Source organism: Procambarus clarkii, chromosome 9, assembly GCF_040958095.1.
Source record: "Procambarus clarkii isolate CNS0578487 chromosome 9, FALCON_Pclarkii_2.0, whole genome shotgun sequence".
NCBI classification, from domain to species: domain Eukaryota; kingdom Metazoa; phylum Arthropoda; class Malacostraca; order Decapoda; family Cambaridae; genus Procambarus; species Procambarus clarkii.
Genome location: NC_091158.1, coordinates 25,980,346 through 25,994,386, shown reverse-complemented (window position 1 = coordinate 25,994,386; position 14,041 = coordinate 25,980,346). Strand labels below are relative to the sequence as shown.

General features: G+C 49.6%; 1 protein-coding gene across 2 annotated transcripts in view; it reads right to left on the bottom strand.

The window, feature by feature from the left end:
• Positions 1-3,077: 3,077 nt before the first annotated feature.
• The window catches only part of PheRS-m (Phenylalanyl-tRNA synthetase, mitochondrial), a 279,883-nt gene continuing 268,919 nt past the window's right edge, over positions 3,078-14,041 (bottom strand). For both annotated transcript variants that reach the window (XM_045754931.2, XM_045754932.2), the window contains one exon: positions 3,078-3,288. In XM_045754931.2, the coding sequence (XP_045610887.1) occupies positions 3,121-3,288 (168 nt within the window). In that variant the 3' untranslated portion in view covers positions 3,078-3,120. The remainder of the gene's footprint in view (positions 3,289-14,041) is intronic.

Genomic DNA, 14,041 nt, shown 5'->3' with positions numbered 1-14,041 from the left:
GCCCAGAAGAACCTGGGAGCACTGCCAGGTGAAGACGCCAGAGCCGGACCCTGCCGGACCCGCAGGAGAGCAGGGAGAGGCGAAGGAGGCGGCCCACACCCATGACACATGGAAAACTGCGGTGTCGTCCCCACAACTGGGAACCAGGACACCCCTGGAGCGAAGGGGCACATACCGCAGCCAGGGAGAAGAACGAGAGGCAAAGCACCGTAGCAAAAAGGGCGCAAAACACCAGCACTGAAACACCGCCAGACCAAAACAAACTCCACAGCGCATGCGCATAACACGCTGGCCGAACCGCACAACCCTCTCTGCGGGAAGGCGCCAACCAGGACTACTGCACTAGAAAAGTAGCCAAAAGAGGAAGCAGGAACAATAAAACCGGCCAAAGAAGCAAAGAGCCCAGAAAGGAACCCAACCGGGCGACAAGTAGTCCAACAGAGCTACAAGTAGCCCAACCGGCTCACAAGTAGCCCAACCGGGCCACAAGTAGCCCAAAACGGCGACAAAGACGAGGAGCCAACAGACGTTCCAATAATGCGGGAAGTAGCGAAAAACTTTCCCAAACCCTCGAGAACACAGAAGCCAACACTAGTCCCGAAGGCGCACAAAGGCGCAGGCGCACCCGAGATCAGAAATCACGTAGAACCCAATCGAACGGGGAAACATGACGAAAACACCGTCCCAAAAAAGAGTGGGAGGAAACATTCAACCACAGGACGGAACCAACCGACTCAAAGGCCAATGAACCGAGCCCGGGGAGGGGCCGACGCCCAACAGCACGTACGGCGAGTGGGGAGGAAAGACCCCACTCCGCGTAACCACAAGCCCTGCCTAGAGGGGGATAAAAACCCCCACGGGGTCCAACGGGGTCAAGGCAAGTCAGCCCCTCCCCAGCCCCGGGAACCTACACGACAGGCCCCGGAACCTACACGACAGGCCCCGAGGCAGAGCCATTCCCCCAAAGCCCCGGCCGTACCAGAAAACCGGGGCAGCCGTGAAAACACTAAGGAAGGGAGCCCACTGGCAGACTCATACAACACGGCTGGAGGAACAGGCTCAAATGCCCCCATCACTACCCCGGAAGGGGAATTCCCCGAGACTGCCCGAGTCTCAACACCATCAATAACCCCGCCCCGAATCTACAGACGGTAAGGAACCGGATGCAGGCAAGAAGGGTGATCCAGGGGAAAGACAAGGGGGCGTGGATGGAACCGAAGCAACCAACACCCCCAAGTCCTAAAACGAACTACAAGGGGGCAGCCCCGGGGTTCCCAGGGAGGAAAACCACGAGAACGTTGCCACCACCAAGGCTCAAGTGCAACACCCCTGCTGCCAGCACCCGCTTTGTCAGCACAACTGGGTAACCGAGCCACAACGAGCAACCAAACTCGCAGGACTCCGGGTCGAAGGTGTCACCGACCCCACAGGCAGCAGGCGGAGGCAAAACAGAGAGTCACCCAGAGACAAAGGGTCAGAGCAACCCTCAAACTCGCTGGAAGCGAGGGGGGGGGGACTCTGGGGTCACATCCATCGGACCCGCGCGCCCCCAGGGGTTTCCCAGGGTCCCGAGCGTTTACTATAAGAGGACTCGCGCTCAGGTAATCAGGCAAGGTACTGCTAACCGGCACCCAAAGCTACCAAACAACTTTCTAAGAGCTGAACCTCCGGGACGTGAACACTCACGGGGACCTAGCAGTGGGTACCACCAGAAAATACTCAGAACACAAGGGACACAAGGGGCAAGAACGTAGGCAGACCCCCCACCAGGTAGATAAACAAAAAGAAAAAGAAAACGCCGCAAGAGGACAGCATACCCAAGCGGAACAGAGCCGGCCGCTATGATTGGTAAAGACAAGCTGCACAGTACCCTGCGCCCCACCAGTGCAAAAACTGCCCCTTACTCTAAGGCGAACAAGGGAGACAGAACACCCGAGCACACAAAGAGCGGCCGAAAACCAAGCAGTAAACGGCCAAGCAGGGGCAGGACCCAAGGAACTTGTGGAAGGCGGCCCCAAGCCCCAAGGGCAGTACTTATAGGGCACCTAGGGAAGAGAACCCTAGGCACATGCAGCCCGAGTACTGGAGAATCACTCCCGGCTCACGCACCACCTAGAAAACAGACACCACACTCTAGGTACAGTGCTGAAACAACCACTGGAGCCAGAGCACATAACCGGTGCCTATAGCATCAGCCGAAGAACTAATGGGTGGATAGCCGGCGTGGGAGGTCTGGGGCTCCCCCTTCCCCCTCCCGGGGAGGGGGGAGCTGCGCAGACAGCGGCGCGGTGACGTATGACATCATACTAGTTTCCTTGTTTACTGTTGAAGAGTTCTATCCACTAGTTCAGCTTTAGGTAGCAATTTTCACCAGAATAGGGGTTTGTTTTGGAATGCTTACCTTTCTGGATGCTTGACCAGGTCGATGGCAGACATAGAATGCTTCCTACCACACGGGGGTTTCTATAGGCCATTGCTCCCCTTGCCTCTCTGAGGGGGCCAGGTTCTGGCCATGGTCCCCGGTAGGCCCTAGAACTCCATACACATGACTGATGCCAAAGTCTGACATTAGCATATCAGCCGGTAAAGCTCCGGGGAGCCGACGGGGCTCCCCCCAGAAAAGTATGTTTGTTGTTTTATGAACATAATAATTGAATCAATAATATACACACCATAATTTTGAGTACAGCGATGATTCACACATTTTATTATATAAATATATCACACTACACACTATTGAATATTACTGCAAAAAAAAAAAAAAAAAAAAGATTTTTTTCCAAGACATTTAAATAATTAGGTAATTATCTTTGTGGCAACTCCCGCCTGACAGCTGGGGCGAAGCAGACTGCCTCGGACACTTGCTGTGTCAATGCCTCTTTTTTTTGCCAGACTTCCACCTCCCTATTGTGGCCAAAATGTGCCACTTATGATTTTTTTTTTATTTTTCCCGTGATCAGGGAACGCAAAATAACAGGTTTATAAGAAAAAACTAAATTTTGATTTTTTTTATGCACCTGTGGGTGACAAAGGCCAAATAGCCCAGAGCAGCTTGGGGGTTAACAAAGTGAAACTAATATTTATTTGAAATATTTTACTTCAATACATAAATATATTATTTTATCGTATAGTCACATTTAAGTTAACTGTAGCTTCTTTTTCTATTCTCTTGTGAAGAACATTGACCTCTTCCTGAGTGAGCACCTTTTCCATGTGACGGTAAACAATGCGGTAGCAGTGCGATGTTAGTCTCTTCTTAGGATGAGTGAAAGCATCAATCAGATGAACCTGCAAGAGAAACCTAGTCTGTACTTCATGAAAACTTGAAGCAAATATTCCTAATACTGTATTTCATGAGTGTTGTGAGGGAATATTCATTAAGAACTTACTGTAAATCAGATGACACTGTGAACAGAAAAAAAATCACTGACTGTAATGAAATGCCCTTTTTTTGTGGGCCTTTCAGAAGCTCCACAGGCATACATGCTGTATTGTCAATCCTTAAGAAATTGCACCAGGCCTCTAAGACCCAAGCTTACCCACCTGGATATCAGGACCAGAATTTGGTTCTCACTATAGGGTGAGGGCAGTCAGTAGATTAACCTTTCAAATGCACATGTCAATCAAGGATGATTGAGAGATTTCTGACCCCACAGCATGTCAATGTGGGACAATTTCAAGTACCACAAGACTTAAAAGTCCTGTGTGTACACGGGGGCTCACATTTGCTTCCTCATGTCTCCAGTATACAGAAACAACCTTTGAAAAAATCATGAGCCCACCTCCTGGGGTGTGAGGGCCTCATTATTGAGTGAGCGACCATGGGAAGTGCATGCTGCAGCAGCTCACAGCACTACTTACCTATCAGTGACTATGGAGAAGAGAGATATAGCTCTTTATGTCCTGCCTACTAGCCTTGGTGTACCCGTTACGTTAAAGTACCGTATTTGCTGGTGTACAAGATGTACTTTTTTATTTTTAAATGAATAAAAAAAGTGCCCTGCATCTAATGCAGCCATATTACGGATGGGAGACCAAGAGACACAGTTCAGGGAGCCGGACGAGCATACTAGGTAAGTTCGCTAGGCACAAAAATCATTGCTAATATTAAAATATTGAAAGTAAGTCGAGTTATCACAGTCTGTTATCACAAACTTACGATACGTCGACAGTTATGAAGGCAGCTCACATAATCTTACCCAGTATACATAACCCACACCTGATATGTCATGCATTGTCATACATGAGACCAAAGAGCCAAAGCTGAACCCCCCCCCCCACAAGTAATTATCAAAAAGAAAGCACCAAACTGGGAAGGTTATGTAAGCACCATCAAATGTGCAGGATAATCAGAGGGCGCTATATATAACCAAGGTTCCAATACGAGAACAGAAACGCATAAGGCGAACGATATCAAAAGTATCCGAGTCACCGAGAATACTATTGAGAGACAAGTGACCACGGGGGACGGTCGGAAAACAAGACACATGCTCGTCCCGGAAGTCAGGACATTCAACAAGGATATACACGACCGTAAGAGGGACAATGCAATTAGGACAATAAGGAGCAGGGCGGCGCTCCATCAAGTGACCATGAGTTAAGTGAGTATGGCCAAGACGCAACCTCGCCAGAGCCGTTTCCCATCGCCGGTTACGGTGGCAGGAGGAAGGCCATGAGGACACACTACCCTTAATCCTTAAACTGCACAACACGTCATATGACATGTTGAGTAACGTACGCAAAACTGCACAACACATCATATGACATGATGGAGTACCGCACAAAATTTGAATGGCCAGCAGGGTAAGTAAGTAATTATCAAAAGAAGGCACCAAACCGGGAAGGCTATGTAGCACCATCAAAGACGCAAAATAATCAGAGGGCGCTAAATATCACCAAGGATGCCAATACGAGAACAAAAACGCATAAGGCGAACGATATCAAAAGTATCCGAGTCACCAAGAATTCTATCGAGGGACAGGTGACCGCGAGGGGCGGTCGGAAAGCAAGACATACGCTCGTCCTGGAAGTCAGGACATTCAAGGAGGACATGCACGACCGTAAGAGGGACAATGCAACTAGGACAATAAGGAGCAGGGCGGCGCTCCATCAAGTGACCATGGGTTAAGCGAGTATGGCCAATACGCAACCTCGCCAGAGCTGTTTCCCACCGCCGGTTACGGTGGAAGGAGGACTGCCACGAGGAAACACAACATTTAAGAGTACGTAGCTTGTTACCAGTAACAGACAACCAAGAAGGCTGCCAACGGGTAAGGACTGAGGAATGGATAACCGGGTAAAAGTCGGAATACGGAATGCCCTTACGAGAGATGGGACAAGAGCGGACAGCTTCCTTGGCGGCAGCATCCGCACGCTCATTTAAAGACACACCAATATGGCTGGGAACCCAACAAAACTCAACCGACTTAAATTTACTGTGAACGAGAAACAGCCAATGCTGGATCTCGACAACCACTGGATGAACTGGATTAAAGGACCCGAGAGCCATGAGGGCACTACGAGAGTCAACAACAACTACAAAGGAAGACTGACAACGAGAAAGTAGGAGACGAAGAGCATAGAGAATAGCATAAAGTTCCGCTGTAAAGACGCTAGTCTCCGCTAGTCTTATATGTGTCGCTAGGCAAGCGACACATATAAGTGCGATCAGGAAAAACAACAGAGTAGCCAACACCGTCCGCTGACTTAGACCCATCGGTGAAGACAGAAACGGAGCGGGAGTGAGAAGAAAAGTGCTCGAGGAAAAGGGGTTTTAGAACCGTAGGAGGGGTAAAAGCTTTAGTGATACGGGTCAAGGATGTACAAAACCGCGGAAGAGGGACCCTCCACGGGGGCAAAGAAGGAACAACACGAGGAGAAACATCAGAAATACGAACGGAAAGAGAATCCTGCAGGCGAGATAACCGGACAGAAAGAGGGAGGTGGTGAAGAGGAACAGGAACCGCAGGAGGGGTAAAAGTTAAAGCACGACAGAGGCGAGAGGAAGGATGTTGCAAGGACCGCGCAAGATAGCGAAGACAGTAGCGATCACGGCGGTCCTGGAGAGACAGGAAGCCAGTGTCAACATACAAGCTAAGGACGGGAGTCGAACGAAAGGCACCAGAACTGAGGCGCAACCCAGTATGTTGCAAAGCATCAAGACGGCGAAGAGTAGAAGGAGAAGCAGACGAGTTAGCAGGGCAACCATAATCGAGCTTAGACAGGACGAGAGAGGAATGTAAAGCAAGGAGAGTGCGCCTATCTGCCCCCCAAGAAGTATGGGACAAGACCCGAAGGAGGGTAAGGGCCTTAGAGCACTCAACACGGAGGTAAGAGATATGGGGAGACCAAGACAAACGAGTGTCAAGGAATAACCCCAAAAGCTTCGCGGAATCTTTGTATTCAAGGGGATGACCATAAAGTGACAAAGAGGAACGAAGAACAACCCGTTTCCGCGTAAATGTCATGGCACAAGTCTTAGAAGTAGAGAACTTGAAGCCATGATCAGTGGCCCAAGACGACACGGCATCAATTGCAAGTTGAAGCCGGCGTTGAAGGAGAGGCGAATCATCACCCTGACAACAAAGGGTAAGATCATCGACATAGAGAGCGGAGAAGACACCAGAAGGGAGAGAGGAAAGAAGACCATTGAGGGCAACCAGAAAAAGAGTAGTGCTCAGAACACTACCCTGGGGCACACCTTCGTATTGCTGAAAAGAGGGAGAGAGAGTGGTACCAAGGCGCACCCGAAAGGAACGACGAGAGAGGAAGCTGCGGAGAAAGAGAGGGAGATGACCACGAAGGCCAAAAGAATGAAGTTGAGATAGGATATGATAAAGCCAAGTGATGTCATAAGCCTTTTCCAGGTCAAAAAGGACGGCAACAACGGAGGTCTTCGCAGCAAAAGCAGTACGAATATAGACCTCCAAGTTCACCAGGACATCTGTCGTGCTGCGGCACTTGCGGAAACCAAATTGAGAAGGGGAGAGGAGGTGATGGTGTTCCAGGAACCACATCAGACGAACGTTAACCATACGTTCAAAGAGTTTGCAGACACAACTTGTGAGAGCAATAGGGCGAAAGTCCTTAGGGGAAGTACTCAGAGACCCCGGTTTGCGAACAGGGAGGACAACGGCATCGAGCCAGTCCTCAGGGACTGACGACGACTCCCAGATCCGATTATACAGACTCAGTAAATACCGAGACGTGCTCGGAGGGAGATGGCGAAGCATCTCATAATGAATACCATCGGAGCCCGCCGCCGTAGAACCGCAGAGGGCCAGGGCAGAACGAAGTTCAGAGAGAGAGAAGGGATCATTATAGGGAAGCTGAAGATGAGTGCAGAAATCTAAAGGACGAGACTCAAGGACAGGTTTACGAAGAAGGTAAAGATTGGGGAAGATGAAGACCAGAGCTAACAGAAGAAAAGTGGGAACCCAGTTCGGAAGCGACCTGCAACGGGTCCGCCACAAGAGTATCATGGAGGTGAAGGACCGGTGAAACATCGGGAACGAACTTACCCGCTATCTTGCGGATACGCTTCCAGATCTGGGCCAGAGGGGTCTCGGACGTAATTGTTGAGACATAAGATGCCCAACATTCACGTTTAGCCGTACGGATGGCCCTACGGGCCACCGCACTCGCTTTCCGAAAGAAAAGAAAAGAATCGGTCGTCTGCCTACGGCGGTGCCTCTTCCAGGCTGCACACTTACAGCGGACAGCCCGAGCACAGTCCGCATTCCACCAGGGAACGCACTTCCGTGGACCCCGAGAGGAAGAGCGAGGAATAGAGCGGAGGGCAGCGTTGAAGACAGTGTCATGAAAAAGGAGGAGAGCGCGAGAGAGAGGCAGAAGGGAGAGGTCAGAGAGAGCAGCACTGAGGGTAAATAGGGTCCAGTCTGCCTTAGCAAACTGCCACCTAGGGAAAGAGAGGGAAGGGCGAAAAGAGAAAAAGGAAACAAGGATGGGGAAATGATCACTTCCATGGAGGTCATCAAGAACCTGCCACGTGAAATCTAAGTAAAGAGAAGAAGAGCAGAGAGAAAGATCAAGACAAGAAAGGGTGCGAGTCCGAGAGTCCAAATGAGTGGGCTCACCAGAATTCAGAAGAGACAGGGAAGAAGATAGGAGAAACGGCTCAAGGAGGCGACCCCGGGTATTCGTCAGAACGTCACCCCAAAGAGAATGACGACAATTGAAGTCACCCAGCAGGAGCACAGGCTCCGGCAAGGAGTCTAGGAGGTGTTTCAAATCAGGGAGAGAGAGCGGGACACTCGGGGGGGAGATAAATGGAACAAACTGTGTACCATTTCCCCACAAAGATACGAGCAGCAGAACAATGGAGAGGCGAAGGAAAAAGTAAAGGAACAAAGGGAACATCTGCACGAATCAAGAGAGCAGAAGAATTAGAAGCCCCAGCAATGGCTGGGGGGGGGGGGGAGAGAAAGGAATAGCCACGAAAACGACCAGGACGAGCACCAAGCATTGGCTCCTGGAGACAGACACAAAGGGGCGAAAACCGCGAAATCAGAAGTTGGAGTTCGAGGAAATTGGCGTAATAACCTCGAACGTTCCATTGAAGAATGGACAACGATGAGAAGAGAAAGGACAAAAACAGAGAACAAGGAAGAAACAAAGGCGAAAGAGCAACAGAGCACGTTAAAGAATATCAGGGTCGGGATCAGGGTCAGCAAAGTCAGGGTTAGGGGGCATGGGTAAACTGAGCAAAGACGGAGGGAAGGAAACGGGAGAACAGATCAGAGGTGGGCGGGCGGGGTCCGGAGGAGGAGGAGGAAGAGGAGGAGACAACGGAGAGGAGCAGTCAAGGACAGCAGTAGGAAGAGGGGGAGTAGAAAGAGGGGAGCGCACCCCAGCAAGAGCAGCAACCGAAAGGGAAGCAGGGGCCAAAGAAACCTCCATAGCAGGAACAGGGGGCGCAACCACTGAAACGGGAGGGGAAGGAGCAACAGAGCCAGAAGTAGGAGCTAAGGAAGAAAGCGAAGCCTTCTTACCCGCCGGGGAAGAGGAAGGAGAGGAGCCAGGCTTACGCTTCTGACTTAAAGAGACCGGTGTCCCAGCAACTACGTACCGGGCAACGGATTCCAGTGTCTCAACAGAAGCCGAACGAGAGCACACACGACGGCCGTTAGGAGAGCGATGGACATCCGCCTGCACCGACAGGCAGCGGGGAGAGCCGATAGATGGAGGAAGAGGATGGGAAGGAGGATTGGAGGGGGACGAGGAAGAAGACACAGGAGACATGACAGACCGGGTTGAAAGAAGGGGAACCCCAGACAGAGGACCAGGAGGGGGACCCCTCGGGAAAGAACTCAAAGGAACAGAGGAGGGGGCAGTGGGCGTATCAGGGTCCAAGGCCCGGAAACGGTTGAGAGTCTGAGGAAGGGGGGAAGGACGAGGAGAGGAAGAGCGCAACACGCGAGCATAAGAGATGTTAGTATAAGGCGGGAGCCGGCGAACCTGGCGCCTCGCCTCAGGAAAAGACAAACGCTCCCGGTGCTTCAGGTTAAGGACGGCCGCCTCAAGCTTGTAATGGACACAGGCACGGGAGAACGTAGGATGGGCCTCACCGCAGTTGAGGCAGCGAGCGTGGGGAGAAGTGCACTCCGACTTAGAGTGACCTTCACTCCCACACAAAGGACAGAGAGAGACAGTCCCAGAGCAGCGGAGGGCACCATGCCCAAACCTCCAGCACTTATTACAAAGTCGAGGAGAAGGAATATACTCCTGGACAGAGCACCTAGCACCAGCAAGAATGACAGAGGATGGAAGGGTCCTACCATCAAAGGTGATCTTCACAACGCGAAGGGGTTGACGGCGACGACCACGAGGGGGAGGAGTAAACGAGTCAACCTGGAGGACAGAATGGCCTTGGGCATCAAGGATATGCCGAATATCATCGTGGCAATCCTGCAGATTCCGAACACCGGTTGCAACATGGGGTGGGAGGAGAATAGTGCCAACACTGGAATTCATCTGAACGTTCTTGGAGACCCGAACAGGGATCTCGCCAAGGCAAGATAAGGCAGCCAAGCGGGAAGCCGCATCCTGAGAAGGAGCAGCAACGACACGTGTACCGAGACGAGTGGGGTTGAAAGTAACACACGCATCCACGGAATCTACAAGATGCCGATGGAGGGAGAAATCGTCAGGAGGCGCAGAATCAAGAGGGAGGAGATCAAAGTATTTGGCCCATGAAGCAGGACCAAACAAGGCCTGATACGCATCAGCACGGGAAGGAATCAAGCGAGTGCGGTTGGGGCGCGAACGGCGTTGAGAACCCCTAGAGAGAGAGGGGTCAAAAGGCGCAGTAGTCACAACGAAAGACTTAGCCACACCAGGGGACGAAGTGGTCACCACCGGGGGCTGGAGGCTCGACCCAACCTCAGAGGAGGGAGGGGAGCTGGGGGAAGAAGTCAGGACGGTCAAAGGAGGAGCAAGGTCGGGGCCCAACGCAGCGGGAGCTACAGAGCCTGGTCTTCCAATACAGGCCGACTCGGGGGCTTGGTCGCCCACCCCACGAGCCTGAGAGGGTACAACGGAAACATTCAACGACATAGAGACGAAAAGTGACAAATTCATCCACGAATGTGCCCCCATACCCACCATGGAGCCACAATTAGAGGCAGGACACCCAACAGGAAGCTATCGCCGATCATGAAGGGGCCCCCTAGGGGTGCGTCGTGAGTATACGCCCCACAAACGCCACCTTAAGAACCGTCAGTCCGTCGAGATCGGGTTCAGCGACGAAAGGGGGATTGACAATAAAAGGTTCCCCTCGCTCGAGACGTCGGGTACTACAGTTCTACGGGTGCAAGAGTATGCCTCCTCAAGCACCCGGGCGTCAAAATAGAAGTAGTCCAAAGAAATAATCCAAAACAAGCAAAAGGTCGGCAGGAAACGACAAGCAGATAGGAGAAGAGAGGGGAGAAAAATGAAACATAAGGAAAAGGAAAAGCGATCCGGCACAATTGGAGAAGACAGCAGCAGGAGTGCAAGGCCAGAAAAGGACAGAGGACTGCCCAACGGAGCATCACACTCCGGCAGCCGTTCACCAAGCCCCCTCACGACGCCAACGGGCCGGAAGGGAGAGGGGGGGCCAGCAGGGTAGGGGGTAATCCCATATGCTGCCCAGGGGTTATAGTAAACAGCTGCCATTTTGTAAAAAAAAATCCTACTCTCGCCACCAACGTGTGGCAGGCCTCGGTTACCCAGTAGTCACCATGGTAAGCTCACGGCCAAATGCCTCCCCGGGCATGCAATCACTTACTCAAGAGCAAATAACTAGTGAATTATTTTCTGATGGCGAAGGAAAGTGATTTTGATGACTCTGACACTGATAAGGACTACACACAATTGACCGATGATAGTAGCACAGTGAATATGAGATACAGCCCCCTCCCATGGCGAGGCCTATTCACTCACCAGTTCCGCCTCGCCCAGTGTCTACTCCAATTCACCCACGACCACACAGTTCTTGTACTTATTTAGAGTATGATGATATTTTGGGGCGACAAGTCAGAGGAAGGCGACTCTTTTTCTGGTTTTAGTGAAGTGGATTCAGAGCATAATATTACCATGCCTGTCGCTAGTGCCAGTGGTGTTACCAAGCGAGATTTTTCGCGTCAGCAGCCTCTTGCCCAGCCAAGTGCCACCGCATGGCACCACATGAGAAACCAAGACCCTAATGTTCACGTGATTTTACCTCACGTTCACGTAGCACCCATACTTTGCGTAGACGGGCTTCAGCTCCTGGTCCACGGTGTGCAATGATTCCTCGCCGTGGTGCCGTTGTTTTGTCTCACAGGACACCAGGTGTACTTGTGTGGAGTGATGGTGACAATTTTATTCCTCTAATTCCTGCCTTTGTCAATAAGGACAATGGGATTACAGACCTTTTTCCTGATACTGGTGAGGACATGTGTGAAATGGATTATTTTACAGCATTTTATGATGAGCCGCTCATAGAATATATTGTACACCAAATGAACATTCACACGGCTCATCTCATTGGAAAAGAGATAACAGAATATTCACAATTGAAGCGTTAGAAAAACACTACTGTAAGTGAAATGTATGTATTTTTGGCACTGCTTGATACCTGCTTGATGGGATTCTGGAAGCTCTTCTACTCCCCAAGCCTGGCTCGAGGCCAGGCTTGACTTGTGAGAGATCTATGAGCACGATGAGCTTGTGAGCAGTATGTATGTTGATGAAACATTGTGTAAAACACGCTATCACAGATTATTGGAGCAAAGACCAGACTGTTCCAACACCTTTGTTCAGGAAATATATGTCCTGAGACAGGTTTCAGATACTCCTCAGGTGTCTTAATTTTGCAAGTAATGAAGACCGGATAGAGGATGAGAGACTTTGGAGAGTCAGGCACATTATGAATGAAGTGATTGAAAAGTACAGAGATTTCTGCGTACCAGCACAGAAGCTGGTGATTGACGAATCCGTTGTGCTTTTCAAAGGACATGTTTCTTTCAAGAAATATATTCCCTCCAAATGCAACAGATTTGGATTGAAATTCTTTGTTCTTTGTGACTGTGAAACAGGATACGTGTTACACATGATTCTGTATTCCGCTAGCAATGTTGACATTCCCGATAACGACCAACATGGTTTCTCAGGTAGTGTGGTAAAGTCACTGATGGCACCATGGATGAACAAGGGCCACATTTTATACACATAACTTCTATACAAGTCCCTTGCTTAGCAAGGTTCTTATTGAAAATAGAACTAGAGTGGTTGGCACAGTAAAGCCAAGAAGAAGGGAAACGCCAGTGTTTGACAATAATCTTGAAGTTGGTGACTGCCAGCTAAGAAATAGTAATCAAATACTTTCAGTTAGGTGGAAAGACAAAAGAGAAGTCAACTTGCTGACAACCGCTCACGATGGTATAATGGTGAACAGTGGCAAGGTGAACCGAGTAACGCAAGAATCAGTATATAAGCCAGATTGTGTTCTTGACTATAATATCAACATGCGTTTGGTTGATAAATCTGACATGATGGTGGGCACTGTTGAATGTGTTAGGAAAACATTGAAGTGGACGAAAAAAGTGTTTTTCCATCTTATTGACATAAGCCTGCTGAACAGCTACAATATGTATTTGGTGAAAACTGGACGTAAACCAAATTTTCATTCGTTTGGTTTTACACTTGTGACACAGTTACAGTACTAACAAAGTTTGGCAAAGACATTCCTGGCATACAAAGACCCATCATGAACCCAGTGTTGCAGCATGCTGCTACACCCAGGCTCACTTACATGGAGGGTTTTCAAGCACACAGACTAAAACATCTGTCATCAGCTGGAAAGAGTGCAATAGGCCAATGTGATTCCTTAGTTTGTAGAACAACAAAAAAGAGAGAACAGAAACGTAAACTGGTGCAAACATGGTGTGAAGCATGTGCAGTCCCATTGTGTGCTGTCAACTGCTTCAACGATTACCACTGTCTCCAAGACTTTTAAATGTGCAATAATAGTGCAAAAACCTGTAAATAGTGTGTGGATGTGTGTAAATATAATAATGAAAAATGTGAAAACATATTATATATGGCATAATTGAAAACATTTGTGTGCGTATATGTATACTCAATGTATGCAAGTTGTATTATCATTGAACATCAAGTGACATTACATGCAACACAATTAGTGAAAAAAAATTGTGATAAAATACGCCTACACGCTGTAAATAATGCTGCAAAAATAAATTCGTGGCAACTCTGGCTGCTTGAAGACCGCGTGCGATGCCTCCGGGATGCACCTTGCATGAGCGAGCATGCAGGGTGTGACGTCATCGCTCATATTGTCGGCTCATTTACGTTACTGGTAAGTACAATTCATTTTTTTTTTCTCGTGGTCAGGGAACACAAATTAACAGGTCAGGAAGATTTTTTTTTTTTGTTATGCATCTGTGGGTGACAAAGGCCAAATAGACCTTAGCAACACAAGGATTAAGAGTACAAAATTTGTTACCAGTAACAGAAGACCAACAATCCTGCCAACGGGTAA